This window comes from Garra rufa, chromosome 22 (genome assembly GCF_049309525.1).
Source record: "Garra rufa chromosome 22, GarRuf1.0, whole genome shotgun sequence".
Taxonomy (NCBI): domain Eukaryota; kingdom Metazoa; phylum Chordata; class Actinopteri; order Cypriniformes; family Cyprinidae; genus Garra; species Garra rufa.
In genome coordinates, this window is record NC_133382.1 from 21,353,626 (window position 1) to 21,372,923 (window position 19,298).

General features: G+C 34.9%; 1 protein-coding gene across 2 annotated transcripts in view; it reads right to left on the reverse strand.

Annotated features, from left to right (window-relative positions):
* Positions 1-2,528: 2,528 nt before the first annotated feature.
* nsfb (N-ethylmaleimide-sensitive factor b) overlaps positions 2,529-19,298 on the reverse strand; it is a 34,091-nt gene continuing 17,321 nt past the window's right edge. The window contains exons 13-22 of one of the 2 annotated variants that reach the window (XM_073828118.1): positions 18,376-18,471; positions 17,083-17,239; positions 14,928-15,061; positions 14,727-14,793; positions 14,464-14,543; positions 11,553-11,687; positions 10,277-10,390; positions 6,294-6,349; positions 6,131-6,195; positions 2,529-3,693 (exon numbers count right to left, since the gene is read on the reverse strand). In XM_073828118.1, coding sequence (XP_073684219.1) covers positions 6,171-6,195; positions 6,294-6,349; positions 10,277-10,390; positions 11,553-11,687; positions 14,464-14,543; positions 14,727-14,793; positions 14,928-15,061; positions 17,083-17,239; positions 18,376-18,471 — 864 coding nt within the window. In that variant the 3' untranslated portion in view covers positions 2,529-3,693; positions 6,131-6,170. Of the gene's footprint in view, positions 3,697-6,130; positions 6,196-6,293; positions 6,350-10,276; positions 10,391-11,552; positions 11,688-14,463; positions 14,544-14,726; positions 14,794-14,927; positions 15,062-17,082; positions 17,240-18,375; positions 18,472-19,298 lie in introns of both variants that reach the window. The other variant, XM_073828117.1, reaches the window with a different exon arrangement.

Below are 19,298 nucleotides of genomic sequence, written 5' to 3' on the forward strand. Positions count from 1 at the left end.
CACAGCAGATTTTCACTGGGGCACGTGCCCCGGTAAAAAGGGTCTAGCAACGCACGAACCTGCCCTGAAGCGGCTTCATAACTGCATCCATGTTTGCACGTCTCATTTGATGTGGTAATTTCACAGAAATTGAAGACTTTCTCGCCCCCCTACAGTGCAATTCGACTAGGTATACGTCATCCACGCTAAAATATCAAGGTGAAAGTCATCATAGCTTACGTAGTTTAGACCCAGCTCCCAACCCAACTTTGAGAATAGATTAACGGCGATATTTTTTTTATCGCCCGATAAGAGTCTCACGTTAACGCCGATAACGGCCCACCACTAAACATAATGCATTACTTTCTAAAAAAAGTAACTAAGTAATGCAATTAGTTACTATTTTTAATGGAGTAATGCAATACTGTAATGCATTATTATTGAAAGTAACTTTAGTGTTGTAGTCAAGACCACATAAACCAAGTCAACACCAAGACCATTCCCTGCTGAAAAAACAACTAAAAAAGTAGCTGGTTTAAGCTGTTTTTTTCAGCAGGGATGTATGTTGAAATCAAGACTTTGAGGGGTTGAGACCAAAACAAGACCCAGACAGGGTGAGACAGAGTCGAGACCAGGACCGAACAGCACCCTGCTGAAAGAAACAGCTAAAACCAGCCTAGGCTGGTTGGCTGGTTTAGGCTGGAAGTAGCTGGTTTTAGCTGATCTCCCAGCCTAGCCATGCTGGTCAGGCTGGTTTTAGCTGGTGGTATCCAGTTGCCAAAACCCCTCTAAAACCAGCCTGCTGACCAGCTATGACCAGCTAAAACCAAGCTGGTTGACCAGCTACAACCAGCCAACAAGCCTAGGCTGGTTTTAGCTGTTTTTTTGTTTTTTTTTAGCAGGGTTGTATGTTGAAACCAAGACTTTGAGGGGTTGAGACCAAAAAAGCACCCTGCTGAAAAAAAAAGAGCTAAAAGCCTAGGCTGGTTGGCTGGTTTTAGCCTGCTGACCTGCTAAAACCAGGCTGGTTGACCAGCTAAAAGCAACCAATCAGCCTGGCCTGGTATTAGCTGTTTTTTTTCACCGGGGCACTACTCAAATTCATCTGTGTGATTCAAATGTCTAATTTTTAATCATTAAATACAATTAGAATAATCAGATACTTATAAAGCTGTTACCAATCAAATGAAATCTCTAACAACAACATTCATCTTAATTCTGCACCGCAGTGGTGGCACAGAAGATGCATCTGAATTGGTACAATTACAAATGCATAATAATGTCTGAAGTCTGCTTGCTCTTTATAGCATATAATTATATCATATTACAATATAAAAATCCAGATTTCATACAAGCACCTTTTTGCAGCAATATCTTGAATTTTGTGGGTGAATGTATTCATTTTGGTGACATAATCCCACAATCCCACAATAATTTCTGACTTGGCATAACAGTATAAATTAGTGGTTCTCAGCCAGGGGGCCGGGGCCCACTATAAGGCACTTCCAAACTTCCATGGGGGCCTGAAGAGGACTTAAAATAAGACAAAACAAGCATTAAACTTAACTAAAAAGGTAAAAATCTACCTATTTTTTAGTATTTGGCTATTTTTCCAATGAATATACATCTTTCTAGTCATGCTAAGCTCTAAAATATTTTTAGTGAGTGCACAGGGGCCTTCAAATATTGTTGTTGGGGCATTAAAGTCAAACATTTTGAGAATTAAATTATTTTTGTCATTTAGTTACTTAATAGTTATTGATTGCATTTAAAGCAGGAAGTTTACATCCAATCACATTAATCATGGTTGTAAACAAATCAGACAATGTACCAGAAATGTAGTAATATCCCCGAGTTGTGGTCTTGAATCAAAATCCAGAGTTTTCTTAGTCTGAGATTGAGAAGAAATGCTATCAAGACTGAGACAAGAGCAAGAACAAAAAATGTTCTTGAGACCGATCTTGGTACAACACTAAGTAACTTTCCTCAATACCGATTATATGGTCACAATGTAACACTTTTATGATATATATTGTGTGAACCTAAACGTGCTCATTGTACAGTATGTGTGTACATATGGTGTTATTTTTTTACCAGCTGATAACTTAAGAACAGCTTTGGGTAAAAGAGTCAAAACAGCACCAGAAATTCCTCCCTTTTACACAAACTGACATCTGCTTTAAAGAGACTATGGTTCGTACGCCTGTGTTATGACAACTTTGAATGAAATTATTCTCAGCCTACTTAAGTTGTAGCTCTGGATTCAATTAATCTGATCTATTTTAGTTCAAAACCACAGCTATTATACCACATGCTAAATGTAGCTTATTTATATTAAATGAACAAGTAAAATGTCACTTGTTACTGGCATAAGCAAAGACATTGCTTATAGAGTCAATGTAGTGTTTACCCTCATGTGGTTTACTCTTGACCACAATGGTAACCACAAAAACTTCAACATTACTGAAACATAAACATAACAGCATTAAATACTAGCAGGTCTTTCCCTTTACTAAAAAAAAAAAAAAAAACACATGAATTATTAGAAATTAACAAGAACAGCAGTCATTTATTGCAATCGTAAAACCACATTTTAATTATGGAATCACTGAAGACATAATTTATATTTATATTCAACAGGAAAAATGATTGAAGTTATTAATTCCTTTATGAGACATGCCATAAAAAAGCACGTTGTAATCCACATTTGACAATATCTACTACTAGTGTGCGACATGCAGTCCAACATCCAAATTGTGCACAAACCTCAAGTTCAATATTGAAACGTGGTTCATTTACTATGACTTTAACAGTTCAACAGTAAAAGTCATAAAGGGGTCATAATGTTCTGAGAGAGAAAGTATGTGTGAGAGACATAACAAAGAGAAAGAAGAGGAGAGTTCAAGGCCAATGTGAACTATTTTGGCACTGTTGGCAGACCGGCAGAGGGGAGGTAGGTCGTGGGTTTCCATCCTGTATATAATGCTTAAGGCCACTATGTTACACATTAGACTAAGGCGAGGGGCTGAGGCAAAGACCTTTTCTATGATCCTGACTCGGAATGTCCCAAGCGACAAAAGAAGGACGGCTAGTTCCCTTTTTTAAAAGAAAAACAAATCTTATTCTAGTCAGAAAACAATAAAAGCAATAAACAAGCTGCAACAATATACTGGCATGCAAAGGCACCGGAGTGAGCATTTCAATATTGTTATTGGCAGGCACTAACTGTTAAGATAATAAGTCCATCCATGACAAAGAGGAAAGCGAACAGGATTTGGTCAGAGATTTTTACCACAGCCCAGTATGGACAATTTCAGGAGTAAGGCATCATTGACAGGAATGGTTCATGTCTGTAAATACATATAAATACGATACATTTTATATATATATATATATATATATATATATATATATATATATATATATAAAAACACCTTATAGGTATTTATATACATGCATGTACTATTTCAAAATTCCTGATGTCATAAGACACCTTAGGCACTGTACAAATATGAGATCATGTGCACTTGTGCACTGTGTACTGAGGAATCAAGGAGCTAGTGTTGAACAGGGGGCAATGTCTGCAGATGCCACGGAACCTTATACTTAAGGAAAGTGAGGGATAGAGGGATAGAGAGATACGCTGTAGGTACGTCTGTTCTCTCTCTCTCAGTCTCTCAAGTGCACCCAGTGTTTTCCTGACTCCTTTAACAGCTTCTGAAAAATATGGTACAAAACAAAAAAATCTTATAAAACAGTGCACATGTACCACTTAAGGCATTCAATGATGTAAAAAAAAAAAAGCATTTTTGCCACATCAAGGTAATTTACAACATAAATATTGTTTTTTTTTATGTTATGACTGTTATAGCACCAGCTGTTCTCCAATCTCCTTAAAACGAGAATCACCTGTCGCATGTTCTCACCCAGTTTTGTGAAGTTTTGAGCTTTCCTTTAGGATTTATAGGATCTAAATGACACAGTTATAGCTTCCTAAAAGATACATTTCAAATTTGTTTTGATAAGTATTGACCTACAGAGTACAGAAAGTTGTACTGCAGTGTTTTTACCAGACTGAGCAGAAAACTTTCTTCTCTTCTCAATCATTTAACAAACAATTTGATTGACAATAGTGGTTCTAAAGGCAGAGTTGTCCGGAACGATGAGGTCTATCGTATGATACGAATATTGTGCATATGTCCGAAAAACTGTGCAATCGTTCACGCCCCTTGAAAAATGTAATATCGCCCCCAGTGGCTAATTTCTTTAAAATTTCCCTCAGACCTTTAAGCCTGCGAGTTGAACATGCCCAACAAGTTTCGTTCTGATCGGCCTTCGTTAACTTTGTCTAACAGGTGCTCAGAAAATTCAGATTGGCCATTCAGAACTTTGGTAAGATTTTTAATGTGTTGGAATAAGTATATAAATCTTTTCCAAAATTTTGGATGGTAGTTAAAAATAAAAATGCCCTCCACCTCTGAAAATGTAACCAATAATTTTTTTTTATTATTTCATCACATTTTTTTTTTTTTTTACAATCCATTTAATCCCAAAAGGGAAAAAAACAAAGTTCAGATAAATATTCTGTTGTCATATTACTAGAGCTGTCACGATTCCTCGATTCAATTCGAGTACTCGATAAAAAAAACGTTGACTACAATTTGCCAATGTCGAGTAACCAGCAAAATACCTCAAGTGGCGCATTCTACAGATGAGAATCCATCAAACGCATTATTAGACCTTTTTAAATAAAAAATAAAAATTTGTTATATTATCCGATTACTCAATTAATCGTTTGAATAATCGATTAATCGACCAAATAATCGATTACTTGATTACCAAAATAATCGTTAGTGACAGCTCTATCTATTACATAAGTTAAATACATTATGATTGCTGTTTGTGATGTTGTGTTAAAGGTGCAGTGTGTAGATTTTTGCGACATCTAGCGGTGAGGTTGTGAATTGCAACAGTCCACCGCTCACCCCTCCCTTTACAGAACTACGGTAGCCCATACAGGATTAAAATCTCGCCGTTTTTGACAGCAACGAATAGTGAGATTTCTTTTAAAACGTAATTTAAGGAATTATATTTACTTAATCATTCAATAAAACAATGTTATTGTGAATATTACTGTTACTTGTTCATCATTGTGTCAGTGTTTTTTCACAAGAACAACAGTGATGAAACACGATTGGTAGAGCAGTTTGTCCGTTTAGGGCTACTGTAGAAACACAACGGCGACTTCCATGTGAGGGGACCCGCGGTGTATGTAGATATAAACTGATAATTCTAAGGTAATAAAAACATTATGGTTCATTTAGTAAGGTCTTTATACACCCCTGAAAATATATTATATTGCACCTCTGTCTAGAGATCATCTTAAATATTACACAGTGCATCTTTAAACTTCAGTATTTGATCATCTCTAAACTGTACACAGATACTGAAATTATAATATTAAAATATTGCCAGTCAAATGTGTAAAAAGTAGGGATGTAACGATATTATCAATATCAATAAGAGGTATCGCAATAGCAAAACTGCCTCTTTATCATGGTGGTCACATGACGATACGAAACGATATAGGTCTTCCGGGCAAAGAGTGCAGTTTTTTTGGCACAGTTTCTGTCAAATAAACTAAAACCAAAAGCACAATATGGCTTAATCCCTTCATCAAGTCTGTTTTTGCTGCACGTTTCAAAGCGAAGCGCGTACTCCATTCAGGCGATCAGCTCGTGATCTGGTGTTTTCCGCGCCTCAGAACGGCTCCGTTCACAGTGAATGCAGTGAACTTGTTTACTGCATTGCTGTGAGTTTGGCATGCATTTGGGAATGCAACGGTCACCAGTTATGCTTTATTTTCTCGGCAAATGATTACAGCATTTCACTAGTTTGTAATCACTTTTTTTCTGACTTAAGTTTTCCTAGTTAAGAACATGCGTTGGAACTCATAATTTTGACCTCTCAAAGTGCATTAGATAGAAGAATTTAACTTTAAAATGTAGAAAATTAAATGTTTCTTCCGAGTTTTAATTTGTCTTTTTTTTTTAAATATCACTATTTTTTTAATGACTATTGTATCGTGAGATTTTGATATCGTTACATCCCTAGTGAAAAGCAAAGCTTGGTAACTATATGTCAGTCTTACCAAAATAGCCTCGGTTTTTCAAGCTCTCCTGCACCTGAGACTATATGGCCATATCAGTGGCAAACCTGGAGAACAAAATGAACAACATGTTAATGATAAAAATCAATATGATAAAGGAAGAAAAATAAATCCATTTTAAGCCAGGCAAAAAAAATACACTTACGCTCCTTCTTCTCTCAGTAGTGCCAAGAACTTGTTAACTCTGTATTCCGGAGGCATCTAAAAAAAATAAAACAGAAAAAAACCCACAGTGGAGGTGAAAATTAAGACTATACAGTTGCAATCAAAATTATTCAACCCCCTTGACCTGCAAGACATTTTGCTGCACATTCAACAAAACAATTCAACAAAGGCATAAGTAAACTATTAAATAAAGTTTATTAATACACATTTGAGTAATTCTGAGAATGTAAGTTGATGAATAATAAAAAAAATCGAATTGGCTCTAAACATTTATGTTCAAAATTATTGAACCCCTGAAAGTAAATTTGGTGTAGAATCTTTTATTCTTTAAAACCACCAATAAACACTGCCTGGAAGTGCTTAGATGCTTCTGTCACCTTTCTGCTGCAATCTTGGGCCATTCCTCCCCTGAAAAAGCTTTCAGATCACTGATAGTCTTTGGTTTTTACTTTGCCACTGCTTGCTTCAAATTCAACCAATGTATTTTCAATGAGAATTAAATCTGGAAACTGAAAAGGCCACTCTATGACTGATCCCTGAACCAAGCGTAAGTAGATTTGAACGTATACTTTGGGATGATTGTCCTGCAGGAAAGTCCATTGATTATTAGCTTCAGACTTTGCACATAAGGCATCACAATGTTTGCCAAAATGGTCTGATACTTTAATAAATCAATGATATCCTTTGTATGGTCATGTTTTTCACTTCCTGCTACAGTAAAACAACCCCATGACAGGACTGGCCCACCTCCATGTTTGATGATGTTCTTCTGCGTATAAGCTTGGTCTTTTTTGCACCAGATGTACCTCTGATCCATACATCCAAAAAGTTTCAGTTTGGTCACATCACTCCATAAAACATTCTTCCAGAACTTCACGGGTCTATCCAAATGAATTTTGGCATGTTCAAGGCAGCCTTTTTGTTCTTCTTGGTCAAGAGTACTATTCGGCAAGATTCCTCAACATGAAGACTACACTTGTCTAGTGTTTATCTTAGCCACAGCATTGAAATATATTTCCTCCTTTTGTCGGATCATCTTGCAAGTCTTTGGCTGTACATTGCAAGTTTTTCTCAGTTGATCTGATCAAACATTTTATGATATTGTGCTTTTTTGTTCAACAGCCTCAAAGGTTTTCTGGTTCAACACACTTTGAATCTAAGGAATACGTCTGCCAGCTGTGTCTCTAGGGACTTGTAATGTCTTAGAAATCTTCATGTAGTTTTAGACTTTCTAATATAGCAAACTATTTCTTCTCTATTGATTTTGTGTGAGCTCTGTTGACTTTACCATATTTGCTACTCACCTTCAGCACATGCATGGGCTAAGAGTATACTATGTGTTACACCCTAAGCTAATTCCATTTTTAATAAGTTTGTAAAGGCTTAAGACAATTTTTTAAGACAATTTTGTAACTTACCATAAAAATAACTGTCCTAAAACAGCAATGTTGAATAGGGGTTGAATAATTCTGACATAGCTTTGTTATTAAAAAATACTATAACTCAAAAACATTACATTATATATTGACATTATCACTTTTAATATGCCAGAAAACTGATGTAGATGCAATTTAGTCCTGGATCTTCATAAAGAGCCAAAATCATTTGGAAAGTACTACAGTCTCTGGGGTTGATTGCAACTTTAAGTGAAATCAGAAAAGAAAAAAAATCTTTGTTAGTTAAACTGCTGTAAATTCCTCACAAGCCCCCTTTTTCTGAAAAAGTTCTGAGATGTTGAAAAGACAAAAACCTTGTCAGCTATGTAAAGCCTGGAGGGTTCAGAGGGGCCCTGAGTTTGTCTGTGAAGGGGCGGCAGTAAATGGCTGTCGGGAAGGGGAAGTGACAAGACTAGTGATAAATCCAGCCGGCTGGCATACCTGTTTTACCCAGGACAGGAAGAGTGATAGACAAGCCAGTCCTGATCCCCTTGCATGCAAATTTTATTTGGTGATGTTCTGAGTGAAATGTCCATGATGGACTGTTCCAAAATCAGTACCATTCATTTCCATATGCTTTAATGGAAAGATTAATTAAGAAGCTGCACAGGTTTAATCTCAGTCTTGAACTAAATTGTGCTGTTAACTTTCCTAGACTAGAATGTGATTTAAGGACAGAGCAGAGCTCTGAGAAATGAGACGGCACCAAGGAGCAAAATTAATGAAGGTGTATGCAATAACTTAGCTTTTCAATTGCCTGGGGCAGTTGGAGAAGTGGAAATTACTGAAAGAATAGAGGGAACGGGAGGAAAACGCAGTGCGGCTGTGTGCAGCATGTCCCGGCAAACTCTGTCTCATTCCTCTCTGAGGGGAAGCACTCAGCGCTGCCACATTACTGCATACCACACCAATTACACAGCATCCAGCACAAACACCACTGCAACTCCAATTACGCCACCACAAAAACAAGACAACACTAACAAACATGACTATAATTCTCATTAAACAAGACTAGCAATAATCTAGAACTAATGGCTTAAAATGGACCCAAAAAAGAACCCAGAATATTTTCTAAAATACAGGTTTGCAAAAGACCCAACATTGGCATCATGAAGCACAACAGTGACTGGCCAGTTATTCAGTGGCCTTGGATCCAGAGGTATTTATCCAATTATTTTCTCCACAGGGATTTCAAAAATGTCTTCCAATAAAGAGCTCTAACCAGCCTTGTCTGAGATGGATCACATCATCACAAACACTGAAGTAAAAAAAAAGTTTTTTTACATATTAAAATCGTAAAGCTGCTTTCTATTTTAATACACTACCAGTCAAAAGTTTTTGAACAGTAAGATTTTTAATGTTGTTTTTAGTCTCTTTGGCTCACCAACCCTGCATTTATTTGATCCAAAGTACAGCAAAAACAGTAAAAGTTTAAAAATGTTATACTGTTTTCTATTTGAATATAATTTTAAAATGTAATTTCTTCTTGTAATCAAAGCTTTATTCAGCAAGGATGCTTTAAATTGATCAAAAGTGATAATAAAGACATGTATAATGTTACAAAATATTTATATTTCAGATAAATGAACTTTCTATTCATCAAAAAAATCTCAGCTGTTTTCAATATGTGTGACTGGATTAATGATGCTTAAAATTCAGCTTTAAAATCACAGGAATAGATTACATTTTAAAATATATTCAAATAGAAAACAGTTATTTTAAATGGTGAAAATATTTCAAAATGTTACTGTTTTTGGATCAAATAAATGCAAGCTTGGTGAGCAGAAGAGACTTGAACATGAATAATCTTACTGTTCAAAAACTTTTGACTGGTAGTGTATATTTAAAAATGTTATGTGTGATGGCAAAGCCGAATTTTCAGCAGCCATTTCTCCACTCTTCAATGTCACATGATCTTTCAGAAATCATTCTAATTGGTGCTCAAGAAATATTTCTTATTGTTGTTGAAAACAGTTCTGTTATATTAAGTAAACTGGAAACTGTGATACTTTTTTTTCCAAGATTTTTTGATGAATATTATTTTTTTTTAAATGGAAATCCTTTTTATTTAGATTTTTTAATATTTTTTAGTACATATATATATATATATATATATATATATATATATATATAGATAGATATATATATATATATATATATATATATATATAGATAGATAGATAGATAGATAGATATATAAAATTTAATAGCAGTAAAACATTAAGCAGCTAACATTACTGCAGGATTTTTGAGAACATTCAGTTTTGGCAGGGAAAGTGAAAGGCTTCAATCAACTCCAGAAGCCGGCCATATACACCAAATTAAATGCAGATGAGAAATATGGAGTTCTGTTTACTTGTGTGTGTCGAGAGCGACGCCGCATCTGGAGGGACTTGTTTTCATTATGATGCCATAAAGTAATTGAATTTGACATCGACTCAAACCGCAGATGATTTCGCAGGAAAAGCTGTGACTCAGGGAGTCGTCTAGACAACCCGCAGGGTGAAAAGGTCTTTCTGCATCTCACCTGCAGTGACATCTCAATGAGCATCTGCAGCTTCTTAATGCCGAGCCACATAGCTTTTCCTTTCGCCTGTTTTGCAATAGTCGCTCGCTCTTCTTCCTGGAAGCCCCCGAGAAGCTGAACAACACAGAAGAAGACAAAAGGTCAGATGTTAGTGGCCTAATGATCAAAAACTATAGTCAGAATTTAAAATGTACATCTAAGAGTTTGGTGTAGTTTACCCAAAAATGAAAATTCTGTCATTAATTAGTCACCCTCATTTGGTTCCGAACCCGAAAGACCTTTGTTCACCTTCAGACCTCAAATTAGGATATTTTTGATTGAATCCGAGAGCTTTCTGACCCTGCATAAACAGTAACGCAACTGCCACGTTTAAGACCCAGAAAGTTAGTAAAGACATTGTCCTGATATCACATGGACTATTTTAACAATGTTCTTACTACCTTTCTTGGCCTTAAACGTGTCAGTTGAATTCTGTCTATTTAGGATCAGACAGCTCTCGGATTTCATCAAAAATATCTTAATTTGTGTTCCGAAGATGAACAAAGATCTTACGAGTTTGGAACGACATGAGGTTGAGTTATGTAATTAATGACAGAATTTAAGTTCCATTTAAAGGAGTAGTTCACTTTCAAAACAAAAATTTACAAATAATGTACTCACCCCCCTCGTCATCCAAGATGTTCATGTCTTTCTTTCTTCAGTTGCAAGGAAATTATGTTTGTTTGTTTTTTTTTGAGGAAAACATTGAACTGAATCTGAACTTCTAAAATGTAGCTTCAAAGGGGCTTTAAACGATCACAGCCGAGGAAAGTAGGGTCTTATCTAACAAAACGATCTGTTATTTTCTAAAAAAAAAAAATACAATTCATTTTTTTTTTAACCTCAAATGCTCGTCTTGTCTAGCTCTGTGTGTACTCTGTGTAGAGATTAAAAAGTATATAAATTGTAAATGTTTTTAGAAAATAACTGATCGTTTCGCTAGATAAGACACTTCTTCCATTGCTGGGATCATTTAGAGCCCTTTGAAGTTGCATTTAAACTGCATTTTGCAAGTTCAAATTAGGGGGCACCATAGAAGTCCATTATATGGAGAGAAATCCTGAAATGTTTTCCGCAAAAAACATAATTTCTTTACGACTGAAGAAAGTAAGACATGAACATCTTGGACTACATTATCTGTAAATTTTTGTTCTGAAAGTGAACTACTCCTTTAAGTGTCCAAAACCTTTTGGGGCCACTGTACATCTCTTGAACTTTGCATTTGTGAGAGCCTCACCTCCAGGGCCTCCATGAGATGTTCTCCTTTAGAGATGTTAGGGATGTGGATTGTAGTGCTGAACGAGTCCAACATGCCCATCTCCTGCAGAACATCCTTCCTGCTAGTCGTACCAAGAATCAGCAACTTACGACCCTGCAGTATAAACACAAGCAAACATGTTTAAAATTTTGATTACAATTTATGGTAACACTTTGGGGAACTTTTGAGATGTGCTACTACAGCCGTGCTATGGTGCCTATCTACATTCCCATTCCCAGAGGCCCCAGCGAGCAGAGGAGATTATGGGTCGCCCCCCTGTGGCGCCCAGTATATGCTAGTGCATGCAGATGAGGTGCCACACAGGCAGCGGGCTAGCCAGGTCCCGGCTCTCTCACAAACCCTTTCTATCGACTCACCCAAGACCCGACTCCCTGCTGAGTGCTGCTCTATACAGTCCTGATCTGGAGGAACAGACCCGCAGCTATTCAAAATACCTTACAAACACAGCACAACACCTATTCCTGCCCGACATACACATTCACTGCCACCAGGCAGGCTGACACAACAGTAGCTTGTTGGGGGACCTGTATACTATGAAAACACTACTTCAGCAGAAAAAAAAAAGTGTTCAAATGGAGCCAAATTTTAAATGTAGATTCTTGGTTACTGGTTAAAGTCAAAAGAATGTTTAAATCGTAAGTCTGACAGCTTAGAAACGTGACAGAATGTTTCTTCTCAATAAAATTTGAGATGTCTTTTGTGTCTATGGTATAAATGGTGTGGTACAAGTTACACACCACAGTTAAATTAAGGGTTCTCAAACATTTTTCGTCAAATAAAAATTGGGGTAACCACAAACTCAAAACTTGAAGGAAACATGCTCACCAAGGCTGCATTTACAGTAATATGATAAAATATTATTATAAGTTAAAATAACTGTTTTCTATCTGGATATATTTTAATGTGTGATTTATTTCTGTGATGTCAAAGCTGCATTTTCAGCATCATTACTCCGGTCTTCATTGTCACATGATCCTTCAGAATTCATTCTAATATGCTGACTTGGAGCTCAAGGACAATTTCTATGTTATCACAGTTGAAAATAGTTGTGCTGTTTCATATTTGTGTGGAAAGCATTACACATTTTTTTCAGAATTCTTTTATGGATAAATAAGTTTTAATTTGAAATAGACTGTTCATGTCTTCAATGTCACTTGATAAAGTTAATGCCCCCCCAAACAAACAACAAAAATAAACAAATAAATAAATAAAAATGATAAATGCAAAAAAAAAATCATTTACAAAAAAAACCTACTAAAAAACTATTTAATTAACTATTTAATATACACTATGATTTTTGACTGCCATTTTGTTTTAATTGTGCATTCATTATGAAATTATTTTATGAATAAAAAGTTCTCATTTGAAATAGATTTTTCATGTCTTCAATGTCACTTGATAAATTTAAAGCCTTCTTGCTAAATAAAAAAAATATATAATAAAAAACAACTTACTAACTAAAAAATTGTAAAAAATAAAATAAAATTATAAATGCTGAATAATAAAATATATTATTTTCCTAAAAAAACAACTTACTAACTCAAAAATAAATCAATAAATAAAAATTATAAAAAAAACTTACTTAAAAAAAACTTACTGAAAAAACTAAAACTATTTAATATACACTGATTTTTAAGTGCCGTTTTGTTTTTATTGTGTATTTATTATTTATTAAACCATTTTATGAATAAAAAGTTCTAATATAAAATAGATTTTTAATGTCGTCAATGTCACTTGATCAATTTAATGCCATCTTGCTGAATAAAAAAACTATAATTAAAAAACTTACTAACTAAAAATAAATAAATATAAATGCTGAATTAAAAAATATAATAAAAAAAGTACTAAAAAACCTGAGACTATTTACTATACGCTATGATTTTTAACTGTTTTGTTTTTAAATATTTATTATATATGAAATTCTTTAATGCATAAAACGTTCTAATTTGAAAAAAAAAAATAATGTCTTTATTGTCACTTGATCAATTTAATGCATTCTTGCTAAATAAAAAAAACAGCTTACTAACAAAAATAAACAAATAAATCAAATAAATGCTAAATGCCAAATTAAAAAAAAAAATCATTTACAAAAAGAAACGTATTAAAAAAACTAAAACTATTTAATATGCACTATGATTTTTGACTGCTGTTTTGTTTTTATTGTGCATTATATCTGAAATTATTTTATTAATAAAAAGTTCTAATTTTAAAAAGATTTTTCATGTCTTCAATGTCACTTGATCAATGTAATGCCTTCTTGCTAAATAAAAAATATATAATTTTCCAAAAAAAAAAAACTACTAACTAAAAAATAAAAAATAAATACAAATTATAAATGCTAATTATTAAAAACATACTAAAATATGAAATTAAGGTATGTATTTACTATATATTAAATTAACAGCCTGCTTTAATTTTAAAGAGTTGACTGCTTACTATCTAAAGTGCTACGTCAAACTGTCAAATAATATACAAAATATGACAAATGAAACATTTTATCAATATTAATTTCAGCCCAATGCGTTAATTCAATGTTATGAGTCGACTACCAAATAAACCAATTTGATATTGGTAGTTTTAATCAATAATTGTATTTATTTAGGACCACTAGAAAACCACAGTCTGAGAACCACTGGTTTATGATTATACTTGGGGTTAGAGGTTTTTAAAAAACCCAACATTAAGGGTAAAATAATAAAAAATAATAATAGCAGACTAAAATAACTTTGAGACGTCTATGAACAAAGAACAAATGTAGCAAGTGGCTCCATAGCAGTTTTCTGATTATGTTTTCTGGTGAAAAGGAGGTGCTGCCCTCTGTCTGTGGATGGAAGTACTACAGACTGGTGTGAATGTGTAACTTTCTCACCCGAGGAGGAGGTTTCTTCAATAACACCAGCAGAGCCTGCAGCACCAAGTTAGAGAACCGTGGCCCGATGGGAACAAAATCTGTGGAGTGGAGAATCATCAGAGATGAGAGGACAGTATTGCCATCACTTCAAGAACAAAAACCAGACAAGAGGACATAAGTCTCCTCCAGTTTCGTTAAATAATAAATAAAAGGTACACACAACACACAACATATCATCAGGTTTGACAAGAAGTGCATCATCTTCTTTGTAACCTACTCACCCAGAAGTCTTTCTATATCGTCCACCACCACACAGCTCAGTTGAGATTTGTAGGCATCCTCAAATATCTAGAGATGACAATGAGAAACCCACTATTAAAGGACAGCAGCTGAAATATCACATCCATAACATACCCAACGACAACTGCTTTCGACACGCACAGGTCTCTTAATGTCTTAACCTACAGAGACAGGGTTGCTACCTTCTTGATGGCCTGACATTTGGCGGTTTCTGTAAAGCCGATCATTTTGTCTGGAGAGCAGATCTTGATGAAGGGGAACTGGGAGTCCTCTGCGATCTTGGCCGCCAGTGCAGTTTTACCACTGTGAGGAGGCCCTGAGGGAGCAGAGAGCATTCACACTCTCAGTCATATCAGATTGCAGCATTATAGTGCATGTTTGCTTGTGTGAACCAGAGAACAAGAGTGGGGAGAAATGCTATTCTCTTAGTATTTGTGTGTACATGTGTGCAACTGTAACTTGTCAAGCTATAAGTTACTCATACATTTAGAACAGTTATCTATTAGCTCTTAGCTTTTAGAAGACAATGACATTATAATGGCTTCAATTCTGCCATCTTCATCCACACACCCTTAGGGCTAAAACAATGAAATCACAATATGTATTTGTGGAATTATCAAATCTCAAATGCTGTTTTCAACCCTGGCTCTTAATGCATGTGTTTCCTTCTGGAGCATCAGTGAGTAATAGTTGCATATGAGTCCCTCAGTTGTCCTCAGTGTGAAAAGATGGATCTCAAAATCATAGTCATTGTTGGAAAGGGTTCAAATACAAAAAAAAAAAAAATGAAAAACTAAAGAATTTGTGAGACCTGAAGGATTTTTCTGAAGAAAAGCAGGCAGTTTAACTTTTCAGGACTCAAGAACAACTATCACTAAACAAAAAAAAAAACAGTTGTGGATCAGTGTTGTTTTCGCCAACGATGACGATGACGAAATCATTTTGTTGACGCCACTTTTTTTCATGACGATAACGAGACGATGACGAGATAAAAATGGCTCGTTGATGACTAAAACATGACGAGACGTGTGTGAGTTTTCGTTGACGAGATGAGAATAGACGAAAATGTTAGTGGGTGGTCCGTCAGACGTTTAAAATGCATGACATATCTGCTTATTGTGCATGCCAATTAAAACCTAAATAGTACCTGCCTCTATGGCAAGCGGTTTTAGCATTAAATACTCTTTGCCATACTAGTATGGCAAGCCGTTTTAGCATTCTATCCTTGTTTGGTTACGCCCACCACCTGGTGTACAGCACACAACGTGCTCAACACGTCACATTGTTGTCACTCAGACAGACAGACGATTAACCATGATGGCGGCAGTTTGCACACAGGGTGGTCGCAAACGGTGAGAGGACCTATGGGTGTATTTCAAATATATGTCTTTTATGTCTAAAACCATTCCTTCATTATTGTAATTGTTGGTGAAAATGGTGACTTATAAGTGACACTACCCAACAGCAAAATACTTACTGACCTACATTAATTTGTTAAAAGACTACTTTTTCCCCTTTTTTTGACTAAAATTAGACTAAAACCTTTTTGACTTTTCGTCGACTAAAATTGGACTAAAACTATCACATATAGAAGTGACTAAAATTTGACTAAAACTAATAAGCATTTTAGTCCAAAAGACTAAGACTAAATCTAAGATGGTTGTCAAAAACAACACTGTTGTGGATCATTTAGGTAACAACAGTATTAAGAATCAAGTGTATGTAAACTTTTGAACTATTCTTATGTGAACTATATGTAAACATCTTTTATGGGAAATATCTTATTCAGGTCAGTACTAAATAAAAAAATAACATGCATTTTGTATGATCCCTCTTATTTTGGTAAGATAATTCACATTTTGCAGATTCTGCAAGGTGTATGTGAACTTTTGACTACAACTGTAAATAAATACCAGTTTTTAGAAAGATGAGAAAAATACTACTTCCTCACAAAAAAAAACGCCCTCCAAAAGTACAAAAGTACTACTGAACTACAAAAAAATTCTTAATTAAATATTAGAATTGACTGACTGTCCTATTTTGTAAAATTACTGTATTAAATCTTACAATATTAGTTTATGTATTGCTTCAAAAAATGCCACTCCAGCATTTTAACAGACTTAATCAGTGAATCATTTTTTTAAATGGTTTGCTGTCTAAACCAATTCATTAAATTGAATAAAGCTTTTCTATACTTAATTTAAGAAACAGAACAGGAATTTCTTACTCACTAAAAAGGAAACCCAACACTGAACGTCTGCCACTATTTTTAGTTAGTTGCCCCAAACACTGTATTTGTGTATGTTTATGTCTGTAAAGTTTGTGCGTAAGACTTGCCTTCTAAAAGCACTGTTACTAGCGGTGTGCGTTCACTGTTCATGGTCTGTTGCACCAAAAGGTCTCCATCTCCCAGTATGTCAGACACAGCATTGCTCCATTTCACAATGCCGTTCATGATGTAACTAGAGTAATCTTCCTGATTACTGCCAAAAGCCTTTAGAAAACAAAGAGAATTGCATTAAACAATAAAACAAGCAAATGACTTCATTCACTGCTAAAATAATTTAATAATGCATAATAATTTGACATTTTTCAATCTTAAGTCTAAAGTGGCTCATTCACACAGTGTAGAATGCACAAAATAATTCACCAAATTTTACTTTACATGTTGGATGTAAATAAAAACATTCTTAAAGGGATAGTTCACCTAAAAAATTAAATTAACCCATGATTTACTCACTCTCAAGCCATTTTAGGTGTATATGGCTTTCTTCTTTCAAACAAATACAATCGGAGTTATATTAAAAAATCCAAGCTTTATGGCAGTGGATGGCTGTTAAGATTTTGAAGTACAATAAAGTGCATCTATTTATCATAAAAAGTGCTCCACGTGGCTCTGAGGTGTCATAGGCCTTATGAAGTGAATCGATGCATTTGTGTAAGAAAAATATCCATATTTATCTTATAAACCGGTGAGAATATGCTAGTCTCGTGAGAACCAATTTTTGTGTACAGGAAAGGAAAACCAGTCCCCTCTTGGCTTATTTCAAAATCCTCTAAAATTTTCCTTTACAATACTTGTTTTGTAGTTCTAATTCATGACTGTTGTTTTGTTTTGCTCTCTCCACTGCTCTTCCACATCCACCTACATCTTACATCATCTGCTGGAACGACTCTCTTTTGTGAATGCTCTTATGACAGTTAGCGGAAGCTAGAAATTCCAGTTTATAATGTTTTAAATATAGATATTTTTCATACAAAAACATATCGATTTGCTTCAGAAGGCCCTTAATAACCTTATCGAAGCAGTATGGAGTACTTTTTATGATGGATGGATTCACTTTATTGGACTTCAATATCTCAACACCCATTTGCTGCCATTATACAACTTGAAAGAGCCAAGACATTTTTTAATATAACTCCTATTGTATTTGTCTGAAAGAATAAAGTCATACACACCTAGGACGACTTGAGGATGAGTAAATCATGGTGCAATTTTCATTTTTTGGTGAACTGTCCCTTTAAGCGTGAGTGGGACAGACTTGATGCCATTAGTGGAGTCTGGCTGCATGGGTTTTGGGTTTAACATATTATGCAAACTGAATACACAATAATGGAAAGTGGACTTACAGGCTTTATGTCATTATTCAGAGAAGCCAAGAAGTCACTCCTGCTGACCTCCAGCATCTGAGCCTTTTCTATGTCAACCTCTACCTGAGTAGTGGCCTACAGGAGCAAAAACACAAGGATTGATCGTCAAACTTATCCACTTAATCAAAATGAAAGGTCAAGGGGTGAGAGAAAGAGAGACCTATTACACCTGTGTAAGCTCTATCAAATATGAGACCCTGGACCACAAAACCAGCCATAAGGTTAAATTTTACAAAACTGAGATATATACATCATATGAAAGCTCAATAAATAAGGATAGGACACTATTTGGCCGAGATACATCTATTTGAAAATCGGGAATCTGAGGGTGCAAAAAAAATCAAAATACTGAGAAAATCACCTTTAAAGTTGTCCAAATTAAGTTCTTAACAATGCATATTACTCATCAAAAATTACATTTTGATATATTTATAGTAGGAATTTTACAAAAAATCTTCATGGAACATGATTTTTACTTAATTTCCTAATGATTTTTGGCATAAAAGAAAAATCAATAATTTTGACCCATACTATGTATTTTTGGCTATTGCTACAAATATAGCCCAGCGACTTAAGACTGGTTTTGTGGTCCAAGGTCACATATGGAAGCATTATGTGTCAACACCATCAAATATGGGCATGTGTGAGCCGCTAACACACACACACACACACACAGACATGCACGCACAAATTTTATCCATAGGCATCTAAGTAAGATTTAATTTGTATTTGTATACAATTCTCCACCTCAAGCATTGAAACAATCTTTTTTTAGTATTCACATAAAAACCCACAGCATTTAAACAGCATTTAAATGCATAACAGAACTTTGCTGTAATCTGATGTAAACTGCATTTTATTTGTATAATAAACCAATTATGTAACTTGAGATAAGTTCCGAC